Source organism: Arvicola amphibius, chromosome 7 (genome assembly GCF_903992535.2).
Source record: "Arvicola amphibius chromosome 7, mArvAmp1.2, whole genome shotgun sequence".
Lineage (NCBI taxonomy): Eukaryota > Metazoa > Chordata > Mammalia > Rodentia > Cricetidae > Arvicola > Arvicola amphibius.
In genome coordinates this window covers 50144807-50169239 of record NC_052053.1, presented here as the reverse complement: position 1 = coordinate 50169239, position 24433 = coordinate 50144807, and the positions used below count along the sequence as shown (strand labels likewise).

At 49.9% G+C, this 24433-nt stretch overlaps 1 protein-coding gene across 11 annotated transcripts in view; it reads right to left on the bottom strand.

Annotated features, from left to right (window-relative positions):
- Positions 1–24433, bottom strand: part of Prrc2b (proline rich coiled-coil 2B) — an 80314-nt gene that overhangs the window by 29870 nt on the left and 26011 nt on the right. For 10 of the 11 annotated variants that reach the window (XM_038336160.1, XM_038336165.1, XM_038336162.1 and 7 more), the window contains exons 2-11: positions 22800–22968; positions 22181–22358; positions 19798–19900; positions 17877–17949; positions 13457–13600; positions 10837–11078; positions 10145–10266; positions 9640–9779; positions 5275–5365; positions 2270–2462 (exon numbers count right to left, since the gene is read on the bottom strand). In XM_038336160.1, the coding sequence (XP_038192088.1) occupies positions 2270–2462; positions 5275–5365; positions 9640–9779; positions 10145–10266; positions 10837–11078; positions 13457–13600; positions 17877–17949; positions 19798–19900; positions 22181–22358; positions 22800–22914 (1401 nt within the window). In that variant the 5' untranslated portion in view covers positions 22915–22968. The remainder of the gene's footprint in view (positions 1–2269; positions 2463–5274; positions 5366–9639; positions 9780–10144; positions 10267–10836; positions 11079–13456; positions 13601–17876; positions 17950–19797; positions 19901–22180; positions 22359–22799; positions 22969–24433) is intronic. The other variant, XM_038336163.1, reaches the window with a different exon arrangement.

Below are 24433 nucleotides of genomic sequence, written 5' to 3'. Positions count from 1 at the left end.
AGCACTGTCGCAGGCACACAGGGAGGACAGGAGGGAAAGCCTGCCCACTGCACTTGATGAGGGATGGGAGCCAAGAACAACACGTTTCCCAAGAGAACTCAAACAATGCCTTTCTCTTCCCCGGCCTTTGTTCCCTCACATGTAACTGGGTGTGTCGGCTGCTGGGGAGTCCCAGAGTCTGTGTGGGTGGCCAGAGCCCAGTAGTATGCAAGGTCATACAACATGAGTGGTGGCTTGGTTTGGAACAACCGTAGTTCAGGGCATGGCATGGAAACTCGGGGTGCTGTAAAGTGAAGCTGACACCTGTGAGGGTTGGGGGGCCACCTGTGCAACAGGAAGTGAGCACACACAGGAGCCAACCAGTCCCTATGTGTATCCAGGGACATAACTTCTGTGTGTGGGGGGGTGGGTCTGAGGGGATAGATCTGTGGACAGTGGGAGGACCCAGATCTGAATTCCAGAATCCATGCAAAAATCATGAGTGTCTGGACCCCAGAGCTCCCACAGGGAGATGGGAACCAGAGACAGGAGAATTCCCAGAAGCTCTCGGGACAGCCAGCCTGGCAAACTCAACAGAAAAACAATGGCTCTGTTGTAAAAGGGTGGAAAGCAAAGGTGGACGCCAAAGGTGCCCTCTGGCTTCCACAGGCATCTGGTGGGAACTCGTGCTCCTGCACAGGCATGCATGCACACACGCATGCTCGCACAGTGTCTAAGTATTTCCCACCACTCAAAGAAATCAAAAATTCCTAGGAGATCTGGGACAGCAGAGGACCTGATCTAGAAAAGTTTTGAAGGAGTTATTCCTCAGGTAGTAGGGAAAATCTCAAAGTAGGATAAGAAAGAAGAACCCACAACAGGGAATGAAATCAAAGATAATGTCATCCTCACACCAAATGATGGGAGGATACCAACTACAGAAATAAAGGAATAAACTGAAAGAAAGTATGAAGACTTGGGGCCAGTGAGATGGCTCAGCAGGTAAAGGTGCATGCTGCACAAGCCTGCTGATGTTGCATAAAGGTGGAAATAAGAACTGACTCCACAAAAATGTCCTCTGTCCTCCACGCACACGCTCCCGTATCACACACACACACACACACACACACACACACCCCAAGTTTTTAACTATGATGACTAACAGGCTAGCCAGCCTCACTGTTTCTGCCCCCATTTCTCAGTGATCACAGCAAAAGAAAAAGACTGCCTAGTGTAAGCCTTGGCAACACCATCATTAACTAAGAGACCAAAGTGCCAGTCACCAGAGCCAGGAGGGGTCCACAAAAAACAGTTCAGAGAAGCTGGCTAAGGACACAAGCTTTGGACCTGACCAGGAGCAAGGATCAGCTCAAGCCAATCTGAGGAGCACGCCCTCTTCCACAGCACCCAAGGCCATGAAAACTTGGAAAAGGTTGAGTGAGCTGCAGTGGTAACAGGTGAGCTCATGCATAAAGGACTTCAGCAAGCTTGAATGTGCCATAGCAAGGTAGCAACACAGGCTTTCTGGTTTGCTTCCAGTTCTTAATAAAGCACCGCTATCTGGGCAGGAAGACGATCCCAGCACGACGTGCAGTGAGAGCAGATAACCAGGAGGTGGCGCACTCTTCAGTCAGCCTGCACAACAGTCTCTGAATTTGTTTTTGTTGTTTTTTATTGGGCTTGCCTGGAACTCACTATAGACCAGGCTGGTCTTGAATTCATCTCTGCCTCCTGAGTGCGGGGATTAAAGGACATGTGCTGCCATGCCAAGCCAGCCTTTATATTCAATTCCAAGTTTCCTATAAAGCTAGAACATTTGTCTTGAAGCTTGACAACGTGCGTCTCGAAGTGTGGGAACCACATAACGGTGGAAGAAAGTACCAGTTTCACAATGTGGCTGTGCTCTGAACACCCATGCATGCCATGACATACATGTCAATACACACATACTGAAAATAAAATTAAGTAAAAAAGGAAAAATAAGAGAAAAGAAAGATGACCCAGCACTTTCTGGAAACCTAGCCACTGACATCAACATAGTACAAACTCTTGGGACAGTAGCTGGAGGCTCCACTGCCTCTGGGAAGGTTTGAGTGCATTGGCTCTTCATGTGTGTAGGGAGGGATGGAGAGAGAGTTAGAGCAAGAGGGAGCTTGAAATGCGGTCCACGCTCTTCATGTGTGTAGGGAGGGATAGAGAAAGAGTTAGAACAAGAGGGAGCATATAAGGCCCACGTGCACATTCCAAGGCTCCAGCCAAACAGCCAGGCACAGACCTAGGGCCACTGTACCTGGTAGTCAGGGCCAGAAGCCCAGCTGTGAAGCTTCCTGGACGGAGGCTGGGGCTCTGGCACCTTTCGGACGATGCGGGACACAGTTGCTGCTTCTCCCCAGTCCTTTCCTTCCTCCTGAGTACGCTTGGCATCAGCACTGTCTGCAGAGCTCAGAGACAACTCCCGCTGCCGCCTTGGGTCCCAGCTGTTCCTAGGACAAACAGCAATTGTTAAGTTTCCCCAGACAGCAAGGTCTGTCTGACCTCACTGGTCAGGGGCCTCTGGGAATTCTGAGGTCAGCTACTACCCCAGTTTATAGACTAATTTCCTTCAACATCCCAGTCACATCCTTTACGTGTGAACTGCAAAATTCAGACCCAGGGTTCACAACTCACCATCACTCATGGAGCCCCCATCCTTGACTCGCATCTGAGAAATGGAGAACTAGGGCTGGAGAGCTGTTACGTTTCTATGCAATTTCAACATCTACACGGTGGCTCATAGCTCTCTCCCATTCCAGTTCCGGGAGATCCGATGCCCTCCCTAACCTCCACAAACACTGAGTACATGTGGTGCATAGAAACACATGCAGGCAAAACACCCACACACATAAAAATAAAATTAATCAAAAATCTTAGCTGGGACCCTGCCTCGGAGAGGTGAAAAGAGCTACCACAGTCAGAGACAGAAGGGCAGGGCTCTGCCTCAGAGTCTCCAGCTCCCTCCTTGGCTCTACCTAGGGCAACTGCCCACCCAGAGGACCTCAAAGGAGCAAGAGGCAGACAACCACAGTGAACACCAAGAACATAGAAAGTACACACAGTGTAGAAGAGGAGATGGTCCCAACAGGGCTGCACATAGGCTCTGTAGGAAGGAGGGTGTGTTGGGCAGAACCAAGAGAAGGGCCAAACAGCCATACATGCACAGATACCAGGAAAGCCGGCACATGCCTACTGTGTACACACGCACAGCTAACTATACGCCTACCGTGTACACAGCGCACACAGACCAGAAACACACGCATAGCTAGCCACACGCCTACCATGTACACACACAGACCAGACACACATGCATAGCTAGCCACACGCCTACCATGTATACACACAGACCAGACACACACGCTTAGCTAGCCACACGCCTACCATGTACACACGCACAGCTAACCACACGCCTGCTATCTACACACACACACAGACCAGACACACACGCATAGCTAACTACACACCTACCATGTACACAGGCACAGCTAACCAAATGACTACCATGTACACACGCATGAATGCACACCTGTGACAGGCAGCTAGAGCGGCACAGAAGACAGAGAGATTAAAAACTGCTACTGAGGGGCTGGAGAGATGGCTCAGCGGTTAAGAGCACTGCCTGCTCTTCCAAAGGTCCTGAGTTCAATTCCCAGCAACCACATGGTGGTTCACAACCATCTGTAATGGGGTCTGGTGCCCTCTTATGGCCTGCAGGCATACACACAGATAGAATACTCTATACATAAAAAAAAAAAAACAAAAAAAAAACTGCTACTGAAGCATGGCATAGTGGTGCACACCTTTCATTCCAGGGGGCATAGTCACGCAGAACTCTGTAAGTTTGAGGCCAGCCTGGTCTACATAATGAGTTCCAGAACAGCCAGGGCTACACAGTGAGACCCTGTCTCAAATTTAAAAAAGGGAAGTGAAAACAACCACTGGTGACATCTGACTTGACCTCTGAGAAAGGTCCTGGCTTACCAGACACAAACTATGTCTGTACTATGGGAATGAGGAAGGCTATGTGAAGGATGTGCCATGAGAGGCAGGCCAAAAGGAAGGAGACACACTGACTGTCCCCTGTGGTCCAGACAAGGAAGAGTACTGGTTCCAAAAACCCCAGAGATTAATGGAAGAGCTTCCAAGGGCCAATAATGCATGCAGCAAATCAGAAAATGTCAAGACTCAGAGGCTCCGAGTCCATCCTGGAAGCAGGATGTGCTGCAGTGTGGGGATACCCCAGAAACGCCAAGTCAGCGGCCACTACCAATACTAAGACAAAAATAGGGATGGATGATGGAGGAGAGTTATCTGTCTATGTTTCTTTCATTGGTCAATTAATAAAGAAAACTGCCTTGGCCCTTTAAGAGACAGAAAATTAGGTAGGTGGAGTAGACAAAACAGAATTGTAAAAACAAGGAAGTAGAGTGGGGGAGACGCTTCAGGCAGTCGCCATAGTGAGTCTCCATGCTGCTCCTCTCCGAGATGGACGCAGGTTAAGATCTCTCCTGGTAAGCCACACCTCGTGGTGCTACCCAGATTACTAAATATGGGTTAAAGGAAGATGTAAAAATTAACCAATAAGAGGCTAAAACTATGGGCCAGACAGTGTTTAAAAAAATACAGTTTCCGTGTAATTATTTCGGGTGTAAAGCTAGCCGGCGGCGGGTGGCGGGATGGAGAGGTGGCGAGTGGTTAAGGCACTTGCTGCGTTCACAATCATCTGCACACTGGCTCTAGAGGCACCAATACCTTATTCTCTGCAGGCACCTGCAGTCATGTATGCGTGCATGCACATGTGTGCACAAACAGAAAAAATAAACATTCAAAAAGCAAAACAAACTCTAAAGGAACTGAAGTACGGTGTTGTGTTTTCCAAAGGACATCAACTAGTCCAATGGGATGATCCGAGAAAGGAGGGGGAAGCGGAAAGGATGCAGGCTCTGCACACACACCCCTGCTCCTGCACCTCCCAAGGGTAGAGTTGAAGACCCAGCCAGGGAAAGTTCTTGAATTAACAAAGAAGAACCTGAGGTAGCTTCTCACAGAAGCTTCTCAGGGTGCCACACCCATCAACAATCTGGGAGATTAAGGGCAGAGGTGCATGGACCAGGTCACAAGCCTGGGTGCAAAGCCTGACCCACCACAGCATGCTGTCTTCAGCAGACCTCATCCCTGAAATTGCAGGTTGCTATGGAAACCAAGAACTGCTACTAACACAGTGAACAACACCATGTAAGGAGCTGGGGTTGGAGGACTTACCACTTTGACCTCCCATCCTTCACAACTTCTTCCTCATCTTCATCATCACTGAACTTCAGTTTTTCAGAATAGTCTACTTCCTCATGGAGGCCTGCAAGAGCAAGAGGGCCAGGCAGATGAGAAGACATGAGGATGACAGTGTCTCCCAGGGTACCACAAGACAGTCTGAAAGTTGAGGCTGTATTGTCCAGACTTAGCTGATGGGCCCGCCAGGCTGCCACCCTTGCATAAGTCCTGCAGGTACCAGGGAGGGAAGAGTCCTGGGATCCAGTAAGAGCGACCAGTAAGGCTGGCAATACTAACCCTCTGACAGACAAGTTTTAAATCAAGACAAAAGACATTCTCCCTGTGTACCAGACTCTCACAAAATCAGTTCTCCTGGCCTGCCCTCAGAGTGCTGGGGTTGCAGACATGCACCACCGCAACCGGCCTGACACCATAATTCAAGGAGAAAGGAAGACGTGCATAATCGTAACGGTGCTCCACCTCCGCAACAGGCACCGTTAGAGCGGTCTGCTGTCCTAATCCCACCTTGGCTGGCACAGGCAGGGAAGGTGTGCAGCACTGATGGACACAATGTGGCAGGTCCACACAGCAGAGCGGCATTTGGTCTGATTGTGGGAGACTGGGGAGATGCGGCTGTCAGTAAGGAAAGTCAGACGTCTCAGTGCACGCCTCTAATTCCACACTCAGGGGAGGACATGGATGGAACCCAGGGGCTTTCTGGCCAGTCAGCCAGGAGCAAATGGAGAACGTCCAGTCCAGTGAAAGACCTCGTCTCAAAAGTAAGGTAGGGACTGAAGTGATGGCTGGGCAGTAAGAGCCCTTGTTTCTCTCGCGAGACCAGGGTTCGATTCCCAGTGCGTATGTGGTGACTCAAAATCATCTGCAACCCCAGTTCTAGGGGCCCAACAAACGCACATAGAAAATAAATACATCTAGTATCAAAAAAGTATGAGGTAAAGAGAGGAAGAAATCCTGTGTCAACCTGTGGCCTCTAGCGTACCCAAACCACACTCACAGCACACACAACGTACACACAAATAAATGAGCTAATTAAAGAACGACAGCATTAATGAAGGAAAGAGATTCAAGGCAAGAACCAACTAGAAACCATCCTAAGGCATGCAAAGTCAAGAGATTAAATGCCAACATATTCCCAAATGCACCAGAAGCCCAAGAGATTTGAAGACAGGCATGTGCAAATGCACAGACACAGCAGAAGTTTGATGTAGCACAGGCCAGGCCAAGATACACCCAAACAAAACAAGGTACCTGGGTTACTTAGCCTATGTGCTTCCCTCCAAAGCTACAGAGAAACCTCGCCTTGAAAAACCAAATAAACAAATAATAAATAAAATCTTTGAAATTCGAAAGATTCTCTCTGCTGACAGCTACAGAACACTAGAGGAGAGACCTAGCAGAGATTCACTGGGACTCTGGAACTCAAGAATCAAGATTGAGTAGCTGACCTTGACACAGAAGCAGGCGCTTGGTAAACACTGCCAGGGTTGAGTCCAAATTTGCAGAGACCAGTAAAGAATCTGAGGAATCAAACTTGCAAAGAAACGAGGTGGAAAGCTCATGCTCTCTGAGTTTAAGATATACTATAACTGGGGGGCTGGAAAGATGGCTCAGTGGTTAAGAGCACTGCTTGCTCTTCCAAAGGTCCTGAGTTCAATTCCCAGCAACCACATGGTGGCTCACAACCATATGTAATAAGATCTGGTACCCTCTTCTGGCTTGCAGACATATATGTAGACAGAATACTGAGAATACTGTATATATAATTAATAAATAAATCTTTAAAAAAAAAGATATACTATAACTGGCATAGCTGAACAGGTTCAAGGAAATAACAGCATTCAAACACAGACGAGGATTTACATGGATGTCAAACCAATTCAACGGGAACGTCTCAGCAAGTGTTAAGGGAGGACCAGTATCATAGGCTGTTGGACAGCAGGGAACATCAATACCTTTAAGGGAGGCAAAGAATATTCAGACTGGATGCAAAAGGTGATTTAGAGAGGTTTTGTTTTCACTCGTGTATAACTTGGTGAATAAATATGATGCCCATTTAAGCCAGAAGAGGGCCCCCGATGCCCTGGAACTGGAGTTAGAGGTGGATCCTCCAAAACAGGAGATGCCTCAGCCACTGAGCCACTCTCCAGCCTATTAAATAAAGTGTATTAACTATTTATTATGGATGTGTGCTCCTGCATGAGTTCATGTGTGCCACATGCACGCAGGAGCTCAAGGGGGTCAGGGGGCTTCCAATCCCAAGGAACTAGAGTTTCTGGTATATGTGAGTCACCTGATGTGGGTGCTGGGAACTGAACCCAGGTCCTCTGCAAGAACAGCAGGTGCTTTTAACCACTGCATTTTCTTTCTAGCCATGCCTGACCCCTACTTTTGTTTTTGGTTTTTTGTTTTTGTTCTTTCGAGACAGGGTTTCTTTGTGTAGCTCTAGTTATCCTGAAACTCACTCTCTAGACTTCAAACTGACTTCAAACTCAGAGATCCACCTGCCTCTGTTGGAGTTTTTGGGATTAAAGGCCTGTGCCACCATGCTACGATAAATTGTGTGTGTGCGTGTGTGTATGTATGTGAGTTTTGCTTGTCTGTGGAGACCAGAAGAGGGTGTTGAATCCTACAGACGATTAAGAACTGTCATGTAGGTTAAGGAAAAAGAATCCAGGTTCCCTGTAAGAGCAGCCAGACCTCTGGTACCGTTACTACCACTACACACTATCTCTCTGCTTTTTTCCAGACAGTCTCTCTGTGTAGCTATGGGTGTCCTGGAACTCGCTCTGTAGACCAGGCTAGCTTCAAACTCAAGAGATCTATCTGCCTGCCTATACCTCCCAAGTTCAGGATCAAAGGTGTGCGCCACCACACCTGGCTTAAGAAACCATTCTTAATAAGACTTCAAAATGGATAAGGTACAGTACACAGTACACAGACATATCACAGAAACTACTGATATAAACCAGGTGGTGATGGTGCATGCTTTTAATTCTCCTCTCCCCTAGGTTTATCAGGGAACATCGTTTGTATCCCGCTGGCCCAGATAGATGGCGCCCAAACGTGAGGCCTGAGGACACCGTGGAGGTTTGAGGAAAGTCGCTGCACATAGAGGACAGGCCTGCCCACTCACTTGGACTACTGCAGCCAGTGGGCAATTCAGCTATAGCATAATCCCAGCACGTGGGAAGCAGAGGCAGGCAGGTCTCTGTGAGTTCGAGGCCAGCCTGGTCTATTAAGATCTAGTTCCAAGACAAGCTCCAAAGCTACAGAGAAACCTAGTCTCTAAAAACAAAAACAAACAAACAGAAAAGAAACTACTCATACATATAAAAATGCTGAAAAATATTAAAATGTCAGGTAAGAATAGAAACCATGGGGCTGGAGAGAAGGCTCAGTGGTTAAAAGCACTGACTACTCTTCCAGAGGACCATGAGTTCAATTCCCAGCAACCACATGGTGGCTCACAACCATCTATAGTGGGATCCAATACTCTCTTCTTGTAAGAAGTCAATAGAGCACTCAATATATAAAATAAATAAATCCTAATAAAATAAAAAGACTAGAAACCATATAACTGTATGACCCCCATTGGGCCAAGATTCTATAGACAGTGGAGCAGGAGGAGCGCCAGTCATTCCAGCACTGAGTAGGTGGGGAAACGAGGTCCCACCCCTGGGCGTGAGACCAGCCTGGCATACATAATAACCTGTTTCCAAAAACCCAAAACAGGGGCTAGCAGTGGTTCACCTTTCCTAACACTGCGACTCCCAAAAGGTCCAGACCCACAGGTTTAGAACAGCTGGACTAAAGCACTGGTTCAGGGTTAAGACGTAGGGAGGGTGGGTACCATCACCTTTAACCCTTGCAGAAGGCTGAAGTAAAGCAGAGTTCCAGGTCAGTCTGGGCAACACAGCAAGACTGTGCCTCAAAAAGGACAGGGCTTGGTGCAGCAAGATAGCTCAGATGGTCAAAGTGCCCGTCCCCAAGGTTGTGACCCAGGACGCACATGGCAGAAAGAAAAGCAACTTCCAAGACATCTTCTGACTATGTGTGCCATGACACAAGAATATAAACACACACACACACCCCAAAAATAAATAATCGTAACTTAAGAAACCTTCTTTTTAAAGGGGCGGGAGCTCCTTGGAGCTGTGTGAGTTTAATCCTCAGCATGGGATGGAGGATTTCTAACCAGTGTAAATGCCTGTTATTCCAGTCGGTCTTTTAAAAGCTCAATGGCACACTCTCCCACAGCTCTACAATTAGGAGCACAGACCTGGCAGGAAGTGCCTCTGGTCTGACCGCACAAACACAGTGCGTGCTGGTGCCACCCACCTGCCCAGCCGTCATCTGCATCGGTATCCAGATCATCCAGGCCCTTCAGGTTCTCTGCGTTGATGATGGTGGGCCGTGGTGCCCGCTCCACCAGCTGCCTCAGTGGGCGCACGGAGCGTGTCAGGCCTGGCCGTTCTTTCCTGTGAGACAGAAAAGAATGATGGGCTCCCATGACTTACAGAGGGAAGCAGTCACTTCCCCAAAACAGGTTGCACCTTACAGTCTGGTGTTTGAGTCTGCATTACTTCCTTTTAGAAAAAATATGCAACAGACACTTAAAACATTCTAGAGACGGTCCAGTTTCATCCACAGCACTGCCAAACTCCTGCAGTGGGGCGGGGAGGGGGGGCGGGGTGGGGAGCTCGCCCCTACGGCCCAGGCTCCCTGCAGGCCCATCCTCTGCCACCACCCAACACCTGGATGTTCTCTATCTCCAGAGCACAAAGCATGTTCATGCATGAGCTGTCATCCAACAACACACATGGCCACAGCCTCACAGTCTTACCCATCCTGGTCGTTCATCTGGAACTGTCTAAAGGGAACACGGGGTTCCAAGCGGAGATGAGGAAGGGGAAAGGAGCTTCGTTCCACCGTACCCTGGTTCTCTGAGGACTGTGGTGAGCACATCTGAAACATGAACATTGGAGTATGACGTTCTGGCAACGGCCCCAGTTACACGTTAAATAAGATTCCACTGGGGGGGGGGGGTGGCGCTGGAGATGGCTCAGAGGTTAAGAGCTGCTCTACCTTAGGTTCTGAGTTCAATTCCCAGTAACCACATAGTGGCTCACAGCCATCTGTAATGTAATCTGGAGTCCTCTTCTAACCTCTTCTTACATAATAAATAAATAAAATCTTTAAAAAAAAAAGATTTCACTTTGAAAAGTGGAAAAGTAGTCAAGGCTGGAGAGAGTTCCTCATGAATCCCAGCCCACTGCCCTATCTGCCTTGGGTTCAATAAGGCTAGGAACATTCATCTCTCCTTTTTCTGAAGAATCAAAGCTACAACACCATCCAAGCTGAAGGGGCAGAAGAAGCCAGAGGCAGTAGATTTGAAAGACAAAAGATTTGATTTCTGTTGTAGGCCACTGTGGTTTCTGACTATTGTGAGAGAGAACTCGGGCTGAGCAACTGTGAGCCACTCCTGGTGGACAGAAAGAACACTTAGCTTTGGGACAAGATGCTGTGAAGACTTACAAAAGCAGGAAGCATGTCATGGTAAGTGGGAGGCTGGTAAATATGTCCCATGAACTGTGAGGCCCCTTTGCGGATGGGCTGGGCTGGGCGGAGAGAGGGGTCCTTAGAATCGCTGGTGCATGCCGAGGAGGGGGCTCCATCTCCCGCACTGGAGTTCCTGCTGCCCAGCTCTGTTGGGGAGGCGTTCAGAGACGTGGCAGAAATGATGTTTCGTCCACCACCCTCCCTCCAGCTTGTCACATCTGTAAATTGGAAAGGGACAAAAGAGGAGAAGAAAGGGAAAGGAGATTTGTAAAGCTCTGAGATCAATGGACACTACCGTTTGCTTTAAAAAACAGGCTGAGAGATAGTTCAGAGGCTTAGAGCACTGGCTGCTCTTCTAGAGGTCCTAAGTTCAGTTCCCAGCAACTACATGGTGGCTCACAACAATCTATAATGAGATCGGGTGCCCTCTTCTGGCCTGCAGGTAGGACACTGTATACATAATAAATAAACCTTAAAAAACAAACAAAAAAAACCCCACAACAACCAAACACAAAGAAAAGAAAAAAAAATCCAAGTGTTGTCAGGGTAAGTAGGGAGCAGAAACCTAGAATTTTTTTAAAGGGCATAGATATATGCTTGAGAAATACAGAGACCTCTGCTTCAGAGAAACACACTGCTACCCATGGCTGACACTACCCCTACCCAGAGGGCAGGACAGCCTAACTCACTCCTTCAGCCATCACTGACCAGCCCATGCAAGCCAGCGTGACTCTTGACAGGCTCACTTTACCACAGCCAGTCGGAGCCGCAGCACTGTCCACTGAGCCTCCGTTTGAAATGTTGGTACCATGTGATCACGTGCAGCAAGCAAGAGCACACACGGTTCACAGGTAAACACGCGAGGATGGAGCTGGTATGGTATCTCAGTGGGGATGACCCGAGTTCCATACCCAGAACCCCGGTGGTAGGAAGAATCAGCTCCCATGGTCATCCCGACCTCCACACACATGTTGTGGTATGTGTGTTCCCCTACCCCACAAAGACACCCACGAAATAAAACCTTTTAAAACTTCCAAACCTAGCTGGGCGGTGGTGGTGCACACCTTCAATCCCAGCACTCGGGAAGCAGAGGCAGGCAGATCTCTGTGAGTTCGAGGCCAGCCTGGTCTACAAGAGCTAGCTCCAGGAAAGGCTCCAAAATTACAGAGAAACCCTGTCTCAAAAACAAAAACAACAACAAAAAAAAAACCTTCCAAACCTGACAGCTCTCTCCCTGTGAGAGTGTGCTTCTCACAGCCACATGACAATCCCTAGAAGAGCCCACTCACCAGAGATGGGACTCTCCCAGACCCAACGCAGACTGGCTTTTCATCTTTGAATCACTATATAGTCCTGGGTGGCTTGGAGCTTGCCATGTAGACCAGGCTCTCTTCAAACTCAAGAGATCCACCTGCCTCCCTCCCAAGTGCTGGGCTTATTAAAGGTGCATGCCACCACAGCTGGCCTGACTGGTTTTTCTTATGCACACTTATGATTAACTCCTAAGTTAACTGCAGAAGACAAACACTAGCAGTGTGAGCGTGTCCCGCTTTCACAATAGTGAACAGTAGCTTGCAGATGTGGCTGGCGGCAGGTAACAAATGTAGGAAGAGAAACTGGATACAATGGCACTAGTGTGGGGGCACATAGGAACAATCCCAGGCTCCGCTCTGTCCTCTTCTGCTTAGGAGTTGAGACAGGAAAGGACTCAGCATTTGCCACCCCCAAGAGAAAAGCCAGTCAGGATGGGGCCCCTTTGCTGCCATCCTGAAAAGCCAAGATCACCCCTTAAGTCATCTGCTTCCCACCTTCTCACCAAAAAAACTGATAGAGAAGCTGCTCCTACTTCTATACCTTAGCCCCACAGGGTAGTCCATCTTAGCTAGCACAGGACTTGTTTGAACACTCAACCATCCACTTTGAGCACTGTGGATTCTAGGCAAAGTCGATGTTTCGGCAGAGTGGCAGGGTGGTCACTCAGCATTCAGGACAGTGCCTCTGACTTGTCATCAGCAGTACATCAACAGGAGAGGACTTGGGACAGTCCTCTGACGGCAGGCAGAAAAAAGCCCCTTGGATTTCAAGACCTTCCTTGGTCAGGCCAGACAGAAAACCCAGATCTTAAGCCCAAAGCTCGCACCACAGGCTCGCTGGCAAAGCAGCACAACACTGCCACACATGGGTCTTCCCCAATCCCTGGCACCAGAGGGGACAACAGCGCTGGCTGTTGCAGATACACTGGTCAGTTCTGATGTGGCTGAGGAAGGGTGGAAGCCAGGCAGTCACAGTTCCTGGGGTGACAAGCAGCACTCAGAGAGGCTTGGGAACAGGTTATGGAAGCAGACTTGATTAAGCTAGTGGCATCCTGTATGTATCCATGAAGCACAACTCAGCTTAGTGGAAGTAGTTAACAGATGGGAAACGGACAGTAACAAGACCTGGTTCAGCCAAAGGGATGAGAGAGAGGGGTGAGGGGCAGGCCAGTGAGGCAGCCAGACATGCCACCGTCAAGCTAGCAACACCCAAGAGCAGCAGCTGGAGCCCACCTGGAATGACAGAAAGAAAGGGGTCTGAGGACAAGCTGCCATTCACTCACTCTGAGGGCGGAGGCTTGGTCCTGGCCCATACGACAGATCTAAGGCGCCCTTTTCTTTGCCAGCCTTGTCCTGCCCTCCAGCTGCTTTCAGCGTCGGAAATTCCTCGGGAGAGAAGGATAATAGTCGGCTTGAGCCCCTTAAACCTGTCAAGGGAGGCAGAGAAGACAGAGTGAGCGAGACAGCCAACCAATCTCTGTCAACTTTCCTGGCTCCACATGAGCTGGAGTGGCTGCAGGTGAGCAGTAACAGTGACGCCCTCAGCTGTTCCCCAGGGGCTGGCAGGTGGTCACACAGGATGAGTGGACAGAACACCGCCTCTGCTCCAGCACACGCCCCTTTCCACCCCATAGGAGTCACCCGGCATTTGTGTCTGCCTAGGTGGTGAGCAAGTCCAGTCCACAAGCAAAATCAGCTCCTGAAGAAAACTGCCTCTTGTGAAGCCACACCAACAGATGTCCCTCAAGGCTGTGGTCTATGATTTCTGAGTGTCAGACTCAACTCCCCACAGTAGCTCACCTCCTCAACTTTCTAGCACTGCAAACATGGTCCCGGTGTAATCCTGAAGGCCATCTCTCTCTCTTCAACTGTCACTCACTAATCAACCCTCGGGAGCAGCCCTGCCTTAACTTCACTCCTGACACAGATCCGCGACTTCCTGGGTGGGAACTGGTCCTCCTCAGCTCCGCAGCCCATGCTGAGCACCACACCACCCCCACTGTCGTCACTCCCTGCAGACAAGCCATTCCCTAGGTTTTCGGTACAGTTCACAGGCACCTGCTGACTGAAACAAGCTCAGCCAGGGACCTGAATGTGGTCACCGCAGCAGAGCCAGACAGAGGCCTATTCACCACACTCCATGAAAGGGCTGGGTCGGAGCAGCCTGCCAAGTGATGGCACCGCTAACTCCCCCTCCACAAACAGAAACTAGAAGGGTGGCTGGTTGATCTTAACTGTCAACCTGACACAACCTGGAACAACCTGGGAAAGGGGTCTCAAGGCAGGACTGTCTAGATCAGGGTGGCTTCTGAGCACGTCCGTGGGAAATAATTTTGGATATGTTAATCAGGCAGGAAGCCCCACCCACTGTGGGTAGTGCTTGGGATTGCGGATTGTTAAAGAGCAGAAAACCAGCCAGGCAGTGGTGGTGCACACTTTTAACACCAGCACTCAGGAGGCCAGCCTGGTGGATAGCCTGGGCTACACAGAGAAACCCTGCCTCAAAAAACAAAAAGGAAAAAGGAGTAATAAAGCAAGCTGAGCACTAGCATGCATCATTCATTCATTCATTCATTCATTCACTGTCCTCTGCTCCTGACTGTGGAGCGGCAGGACAGGCAGCTCCAAGTGCCTGCCACCTTTCCTGGAATTCTAAGGTAAATGAGCCCTTTTTTCCTTACGTCACTTTTGTTGAGGTTATTCTACCACAGCAACAAGAGTCAAACGTGAGACAGGGTAGCTAACTCGCAGCCTCGCACGCTAGGATCCCAGGACCCGGCTCTTTACATCCGTGACCAAGGTGGACACGCAAGGGGAGGGGCACACACCCTTCACCTCTGCCCTAGCACTTACTTGCAATGCATGCCTGATAAACTGTTTAGAATCCTGGCATCTATGTAGAAATCTGGGACTCAATGGCAGGGATCTGTAATTCTAGCACTCGCTAGGAGCAGACAGTATTGTCCAGAAGCTCCTGGGCCAGTAGGCTCGGTATATGCACTGCAATGGCAGGAACTGAAACCCTACTTCAACAAGGTGGAAGATGCAAAGAGCCTTCAGGAAGCTGTCCTCTGACCTCCACGTGTGTGCACCATGGCACACATGCATCTGCACTTACACACATTTTACGCAGTTTTTAAAATCGTCAACAGCCAGGCACAATGGTGTGCACTTATAACCAGCAGAGGGGGTCTTGACTAGGAAAATGCTTCTGGAAGACTGGCCAATGGGCAAGAGTGTAGGACGTGCTCTTGATTACCGATTGATGTAGGGGACCCAGTTGACTGGGGAACAGTACCACCCTGGGCAGATCGTATATAAAAAAGCAAACAGAGTGAGCCAGTGAGCAGCATTCCTCCGTGACTACGGCTTCAGTTCCGGCCTCCAGATTCCCGGATTCCTGCCAGAAGTTCCCTTGGAGCTCTCCATTCATGATGGGCTGTAAACTAAAACAAACCCTTTCTGCTCCAAGTGGCTTCGGTCATGGTGTCTGCCACAGCAGCAGATAGGAATTTAAGGCAGTGAGCTTCAAGTCAGAGAGACCTTGTCTCAAAAGCTGAGGTACATTACTCATGATTACTCATGAGGAATTACACTCAAAAATATCCTGATCTTCACACGCATACATATGCATTTTGTGCAATATTTAACTATGGAAGGATGTATTTATTTATTTATTAATTATGTATATAATAATCTGTCTGTGTGTATGCCTGCAGGCCAGAAGAGGGCACCAGACCTCATTACAGCTGGTTGTAAGCCACCATGTGGTTGCTGGGAATTGCGCTCAGTACCTTTGGAAGAGCAGGCAATGCTCTTAACCACTGAGCCATCTCTCCAGCCCCTGGAAGGATGTTTATGTTGAGGAATATTGCTTTAACCATGTAAAGATGTATTAATTTGTTTATGCTGCATTTGTTTAATTATGTAAAGATGTGCTACTGTTTTACTTTGCCTGCCTAAGGTACCTGAACAGCCAATAGCTAGGCAGCAGAGGAATAGGCGGGGCAGCCTGGCAGATAGACTAAGAGAAGGCAGAAGAGATTGAGGGAGTAAGAGAAGGCAGAAGAGATTGAGGGAGTAAGAGAAGGAGACACTCGAGGTCAGCCAGGCAGTTGCCAGCCAACCAGACATGGAATAGGATATACAGAATGAAAGGCAAAAAGCCCCAAGGCAAAATGTAAATGAAGAGAAACAGGTTAAATAAAGCTTTAAGAACGAGTGGAACAAGCATAAGCTAAGGCGAGCATCCATAAACAATATTAAAGCCCAATGTCTTTATTTGGGAGCTGGCTGGTAGTCCAAAAGAAAGCCTGCCGCGCGCGCACACACACAAGTCCCACATGCCTGCACACCCACATGAGCATGAACCATGCATACACACGGAACACTTAACTTCACAGAGAAGGCAGACAGCTAGGACCCAGCTGATGCTGCTGTAGCCATTCTGCCTGGATCCTCTCTGAAGACCCCGAGCTGCCTGCCCTCCCTGCTTTTCACGATTCACCTTCACCGCCATCAGCAAGGCTCTCAGCGTGCAGCTGAACCGCCAGAGTGGAGCTTCTTGGGAGACCCTGGGGCATTCACTTCTATGTGGCTGTCCTCTCCATCACAGTGGATCCCAGCCAGAGGCATGTCCTCTGTGCTGCCGTCCACATCCACTGAAGCTAGCATGAGCCACACATCACGTGTGGCAGAGCCCTGGCTGACAGGAACACACAGGAGAGGGAGGGTACCCCCAGGGCAGAGGACGAGTTTGACCCTGGATGAGCTATCCCCTGGCACTGCCGTGACTCTCCCTCCCAGGCCAGGGCTACTGATGGTCAGCACTGTCAGAAATACACCAGCTGATGTGGGAAACCTAGAAGACTTCACAGAGAAAGATCTTGATTCATGGCGCTCTCAAAACCACCTACTGGGGGCTGGAGTGATGGCTCAATGGTTAAAAGCACTGAGTTCAGTTCCCAGCACCCACACGGTGGCTCACACCCATCTGTAACTAGTCTCGTAGGATCAGATGACCCCTTCTGGTATACAGACAAAACATCCATATATATAAAAAAATAAACCTTACAAACAAACAAAAAATGACCTGCTGCCTGTGGGCTCACCTCCTCCAGAGCTGCAGGACTATACCCATCTAACAGAACTACCCCAAACCAGTTCACCTAGTCAGAGCTTGCCTTGGAAGCTTCTGGACTACTCTGAACACGCTATCCTGCGGGGCATCACCCCTTCCTCTTTTGTCTCCATGAACACTCCACAGGGACTGATGACATTTTCAATCTTACTGCCAGTCAGGACATTCACAGTAACCAATCCCACCCAGTCATCCAAAGGCTCTGGGTGAGTATCTGGGGCATCACCCCTTCCTCTTTTGTCTCCATGAACACTCCACAGGGACTGATGACATTTTCAATCTTACTGCCAGTCAGGACATTCACAGTAACCAATCCCACCCAGTCATCCAAAGGCTCTGGGTGAGTATCTGTAAAAAGCTGCTCTCTCCACTAGGGCCAGTGCAAGGTCGGGGAGGAAGAAGCAGCTGGGCGGCAACGTGACACTGGCCATAATTACCCCAAGCAGCATAGCTGCCTGAAGGACCAGCAGGGACAGAGTTGGGGTTCTTCTGCCCAGCTCAAGAGGAATATTTCCAATAGCCAATATGAAACTCAGCCCACCCGAGCCACCCCTACCACTTACCACCTTCGTGTCCGACTGGCTTTCCACTCAGCTGTGCCCATGACTTTGGTCCACCTGGCACTGAATTTGTGTTCTAAGAGGAAGAAAACAAGGAGAGCAGCTCAGCTACCTGCTGTGCAACTGAGCGCCTCGGAATGTGGCACTCAGAGCTGGAGCAGCACTCGCTGGCAGAGCACTGGCCTGGCACTTGTGGGCCCTGAGCGGAGAGACGGTGGGGTGAGGGCTTCATTTTAGACTCAGGCCTCACACAGAAGCCGGACGTCCACTCTTGGGGCTCTCAGCCATCCCAGGCAGAGTCCGGAGCTTGGGACCCAGAGCAGCACAGCTGATCAACAAGCACAGAGGACTCAACCCACACCACCCTCATGGCAAACATTGCCAGGCTGTCCCGTGCCCACACAGAGCCAAGTTGTCTTGCTCCATCCCCAATTTCAGCATGTATGTCAATCTGCCAGGGATAACTGAGGAACATGCCTGACCACGTGATAGCTGCCGGCCTTCACAGCCTGACTCCTGAGTGGCCTTCCTCCTCTACTCATCCACACTTGCCTGCCTCAGCCTTGGCCCTACTATAGAATAGCAGCCTTTTCTTTAAAGTTCGTAAAAAGGCTAGCAACTGGTGGATCAAGTGAAATCCCACCATGCCTCTGAAAGGGTCTGGTCAGAAAGCAGATGGGATGAGAATGAGTGACACAAACATAGCACTAGTGATGAAACCCAGCCTTACCCACTGCTCCCATGCAGAGAATGTCTGCCTATGTCTGCTAGCCCTGAGCACCAACAACATTGGCTTCACTGGGTACTGTGTCAAGTCTGCAAAGATCTCCTGAGCACACAGGATATGCCCAAAGGGCAGTAGGGCATGCAGCTGGGCCTGGATGGCCTCTTGTAAGCAGAAGGGCACACCAGGGCTGGTGCCAACTGGAACCACACACCTCCCCCCATGTCTATAGCACCAGCCCTTACTAGGAACATTAATGGAGGGATGCCAATAATGCTGGTGATTTCAATTTCAAAAGCAGTGGACTATAACTCCCAAGGCCTTTCAAAAGTCACACGGTGGCTCTTCCTTCCCCTAAAGTTACAGAAAGAACCCCAGAGCATCAAAGAAGAGTTGAGTGCTAGATGGAATGACCTGTGTGGGACAGGCTCCCTCCTCCACTGGCCAAAACTGTCGGATCCCACACCTTTCTTAGAGAGGTACCAAGGACCCTCTCCGGGCTCCAGAGGCAGGACTAGGGTACAAATGTGTTTACCAAGCTCTACATGGCTAAGTCTGAAGCTCCAGGAGTTATAATCCCACTTGACTTTAAATATGAAAAGAAAAGGAATTCAACTTCCACACTGTGACTTCATAGGCCCGAGGAATTGTGGTCAGTGTGTATGGAATCTGATGGAAACAGGGATCTTTAGTGCTGGAGAGGAGGGGGTCCTGGAGGAGCCACAGGCTCCCCTGATATGCACCCTTCCAGTCACAGCAGGCAACAGCCATACACAGTGAGGGTGACAAAACAGTATGGTGGTAAAAGCATCCTAACAAAAGCAAGGCAGAGGCAGATGGATCTCGTGAGCCTGAGACCAGTCTGGTCTACATGGCCAGCTCCAGGCCAGCCAGAGCTACGTAGTAAGACCTCTTCTCCAAGTGGGGCAGCTTGGCCAGCTGGTTGTATTTTCAAACTCACCCGACAACGGGACATTTCTGCAGCCTGACACCTCCTGAATCCTCATGACACTAGTGTCCACAGAGCACATTAGGAGGCACTGAGCCAGCCTGGAGTCAGCCCAAGTGACCTGCTCATGACAAATCAATCTGCATCCAAGCAAGCAAACGCCTGTGCTCAGCCCTGGGCCTCTGTCCTTTCCCAAGCGACACCCAGCAGGACTCAGCAGGGCCCCAATGGGCAGGGTTCCCAGCACTTACCTCCTGACTGATTGACTGTGTCGGTTTCTGCAAATTGGAGACAGATTTCTGCAAACCCGGCTGCGGCTGCGACTCCGGCGGCTGAGAGGCTGTCACACTGGAACTAGAAGAGGGCAGGATGCAGGGTGGGGTCAGGTGCCACACAGGGCATCTGCTGCCACAGCAGTGACTCTGAGAAGAGGCGACCCATGTTCTGGGCTGATGCAATGACACTGCCCAGAACATGGGGCAGTCTGCTGCTTGCTTCTGACAGTTGTCAAATGAACTTGAAGGAAGCAATAGAAGATCTACCAATGGAGAAACTGAGTCACTAGTATGGGGGGCCTGAGCTCCTGCCCTGTTTTGAGACTCAATCGACTTCTACCATGCTTCAGTGCATTAAAAAAAAAAAAGCATGCTCTCAGTAAAAGAAAATTTGTAAACATCAATAATAGACACTACCATCTCATTCTCCAGACATAAACTCTGGTTCACATGGATTTTCCTATACATGTTTAAAATTTTTAACACATGACAGCCCTGTGTATATGATTCCACTATCTCTTTTTCCAGTCTATTAGAGCTTTTCTACATACATAAGCTACCTTTAATGATGTGTAACTGCAGTTGTATGGGCCGTAAGTTAATAAGTTTCTGCTCCTCGTCCTCCCCCATTACAGAGAGAACTGCCACAAACATTTTACACACACACACACACACACACACACACACACACACACACACAGGTCTTTGGGCACTCTCTGCTAACAGAGTCATATCACATATCTGTCGGATCCAAGATTTCTTACAATTTAAAAGCTATCACCAGGTGTCTTCCATGCAGGCTGCAGTGTGTGCCCCCCTGTCTGAGAGGAAATAGGGTGTGTGGACCCTTCCGCTCCACCTCAGCACCTTGAACTTGACAGCCTCAGACATATGGTAGCTGCCCACTTGGTGACGAGCAGCGGTTGCCACGGCATCCACAGACACACTGCTCCAAGTTCACCTGACCACAGGCATGAGAATGACAAATGAAGGTCACTGGTCCTCCTCTCACACCACCTTCTAACCTAAAGCAGAAGCTTCCAGGTAGTGGCACCTCTGCGTCCCCAAATCTAGGCTCCAAGTCCTTCCATAGAAGACAAGACCAGACCAAGGCAATGGGGTAGCCTCCTCCCCGGCAGGTGGCCTCTTCTCTCTGCAGAGCTCCCGCTGAACTGAGCCACATCAGCTTCATCACAGAGCTGGCAGACGACAACAGCCGACACGTGCCATGCCCTCTGTGCCAAGTTGTTATCCCATGGGTGTGCCACAGTGCTCTCGTGGCCATCCCTGGTGCAAGGGACTATTCCCCCTTGAAGGCAGAACCCTGGGACTCAGAAATGAACTAATCCCCCAAGTCCCAACAAATCAAAACTGGTCCGATTAGAAACAGCATGAAAGTCCAATCTGAAGATCGGGTTCTACCTGACAATTAACAGCACACCTCACAAACTGCCTGCAAAATATTGTTTTGTTTGAAACAGGGTCTCTCCATTTAGCCCTGGCTGACCTAGAACGCACTATGTAGACCAGGTTGGCCTCAAACTCATAGAGATCTGCCTATCTCTATTCCCTGAGCGCTGGGGTTAAAAGTGTGTACCACCATCCCTGACTGCAAACTGTTTAAACAGCTCAGGACCCATTTCACACACTTCCACAGCATGTCCAGGGGCTAAGTGGTTCCCTCACACTATACCTCCTTTTTGCCACACTGCAGCGACAGCTTTCCCAGAATTTCCAGGGCCATTTCTAGCACAAGCTTGAAAGATGGGGGGGAACTGGATGGCACACTGCACGCTGTTCACTCTCATTCACTGTCTGGTTCCCTATGTCAGCATGCAGTACCACAGCAGATGCAAGGGGCGAGGGTGGGGGAAGCCAGACTGTCTTGGGTCTTGGTTTTCACACTCAGTAGCAAGCTCCAGCAGGAGGTTTTTGCCTCTGGAGCCCCTCCCCGGATGAGAGGAAGAGAGCAAGACACGAGAGGCTCAATATCAAAGGCGGCTCATCATCTGAGGGCTCGTGCGGCCCAAGTGCCTTTGTTGTCTCTAGAGACAGGCGACTCAAGACTGGAGTCTCTTAGGGCTGCAGCTGCCAAGCTACATTCTCCCAACATGGAGCACACAGGGCCCCAGCCCCAACCTAGTGGCTCTCTGGGGACAGTCTGAATCGCTGCCCACAATCCCTTGGGGGGTATGGTTATCTAGAAAAATTCTACTAATCAGCTCAAAGGCCCATCCAAACAAAGGCAAGGAACAAAGTGCAGCCTGGCCATGCTTCTTACTCCCAGCTCCTCCTCTTCTTACAGAGCAGACACATACCCAGCCCCTGCAACCCCTGGTCATCACCCTTCTACTACTACCTCTTTGGGTCTTGCTGGTCCTGCTTGTTGGCCCATCCTGTCCCGTCCTTGGGTACTATCACGATGTTGGGGTCGTTTCCTTTGTTTTCAGACTTCAGGCTTGGCAGGTTTGCAGGCGGTGGCATACGCCGGGCTGTGGCAACTTTCCCAAGACTCTGTAAGCCATGTCTAGGAATAACTGCAAGGAAGAGTACATGGGACAGAACACACACCTCACAAGGAGGAAAGAGGCCAATTCGCACCTCTGCTCAGCCTCCAAGTGAGAAAGACAAAGAAGACAAAGTGTCTGGGCACTGCCAGCTCCTCCCCAGATTACAGAGACAAAGGGCCACTGAACTGCACAGGCTCTCTCTTTCTACCGAGGCAGGAGGCAGCTGGCATAAGCTCCCCCAGGGAGGAAGCTCAGCCCACAGTGACCACCCCTGAACCAGATGATGGTCTGGCTACAACCCAAGAACCCCCAAGAAGGCCTTGTGGGTAGCAACAAGTCCAACATGAACTAGTTCCACCATGTTCCACAAATCAGAACTAGGCAACTAAGAGAGAAGGCCGCTGACATTCCACCCAGCAGCCCGGCTGACTGTCCGCAGGGACTGCTGCCTGGCCAGGCCTTCCTTACCTGAAGATCTGGCCGCGCCTACTGATCTGCCTTTATACTTGTCAAACAGGCTGAGAGTCGAGTACTTGCTTTTCCCATCCTTGCCCTGGGTTATTTGCCCCAAACGATCGGACATTGCGATGAAATGTCATCTAGTAAGGAAATTTTCTCGGCACCGCTCCCGATTTGCCTTTGGAATGAAAAAGAGGGGGTCAGCACCAGATGTCCAATTCAGAGGGGCGACTCCTACAGCAATCAGGGACGTCCTGGATGTAAAGACACTCTCGGACTGTCCAAAGGAAAATGCCCTCAGCTTACCCACAGGTGTTCGCCCCAGATGGCTGGCTCTGCAGATAGCCTGGGCTACCCCACCCCCAATAATGACTTGCTGAGTCTGCTGCCATGGCCATACTATGAATAGATCTTGACACACTCGGTCGCTCTCCAAGTCAAGGACAACTCTCCGCGTCAGAAAACAACACTCCCGATTTCTAGCTCACACGAAAGGCTAATAAATGAGACGAACGGGGGTGCATAGCCCCCCCTAAGCCACAGGTGCCACGTCAGGAGAGCACACCCCATCAAGACAAAGTGATCTCGGAGCCAGGAAGAGGAAAGAGTAGCACCTGGCAAAGACTAGCCGTGCACCAGGGCGGGATGCAGCTGAGAAGCTGCATGGGCAACTCCTCTCCACTCAGACAAAGCCTGGAGGACAGGGAAGCAGCTTCCACCCTCTCCCTGTCTCTTAGCATGCTCCTTGTCTCTTGTTAATTCACGAATTCATTCCTTCCAGCACTAAGTGCTCCTCCAGGATCCGTGAGCTCTGTATTCATGGAAACTGAGATCAAGACTGAGCACCTTCTGCTCCACACTCAGCCTCGCCTAGAGATGCTGAACCTGCAGCCTGTGCAAAGGGCCATGGCTTCCTAACACTGAAAGCAAATCCACTAAGCACTACAATCGTGGCCTTACAGGGTGACTAATACAGGTGACTGGGAGGCGATGTCATAGTGACATCTGCTACTCTGTGATTCTGTCCTGAAGCTACTCAGGCTAGGAGAACACATCAGTTTATCTGGGAGGTATTTTGCATCCAATAAGATGATGTTTAAAGATAGATGTCTACAACGTGACCTTAGAATATAAAACATGGGGAGCAACAACCAATTACTACAGGCACAAAAAACAAAAGTCGAGACACAGCCACTGACATCACATCTGTGCAGACAGAGCTGTCTCCCCCAACACATACATCAAAGGCACAGGCGTCAGCTCTGGCACAAACCAGGTTTTACCACCCTTTATTCCATTAGCCAACACGGACTATTCCTGAGACTGCTGCAGGAGTGGATGAGCACACAATGTGTGCCAGGAAAGGCCCTTAAGAAATGCAGAGGGGAGCTGCAGACGGTCACAGCACCTGCTGAACGAGCCTCAAGGCCTGATGCCCAGAACCCACTCTGGAGCTGTTCTCTGACCTCCACATGCACACCACGGCACCTGTGTGCACACACCAATCAATCTAAATTTAAAAAGTGCAAATCGAGCATGGTACTCATGTGTAGGGACAGCCCTCTTGCCATCTTGACACTTTTTCCTCAGGGAGAGACGGTCCTTTCTCTCGTCACAGCCACCCTTCCTCATTCACATCCTAG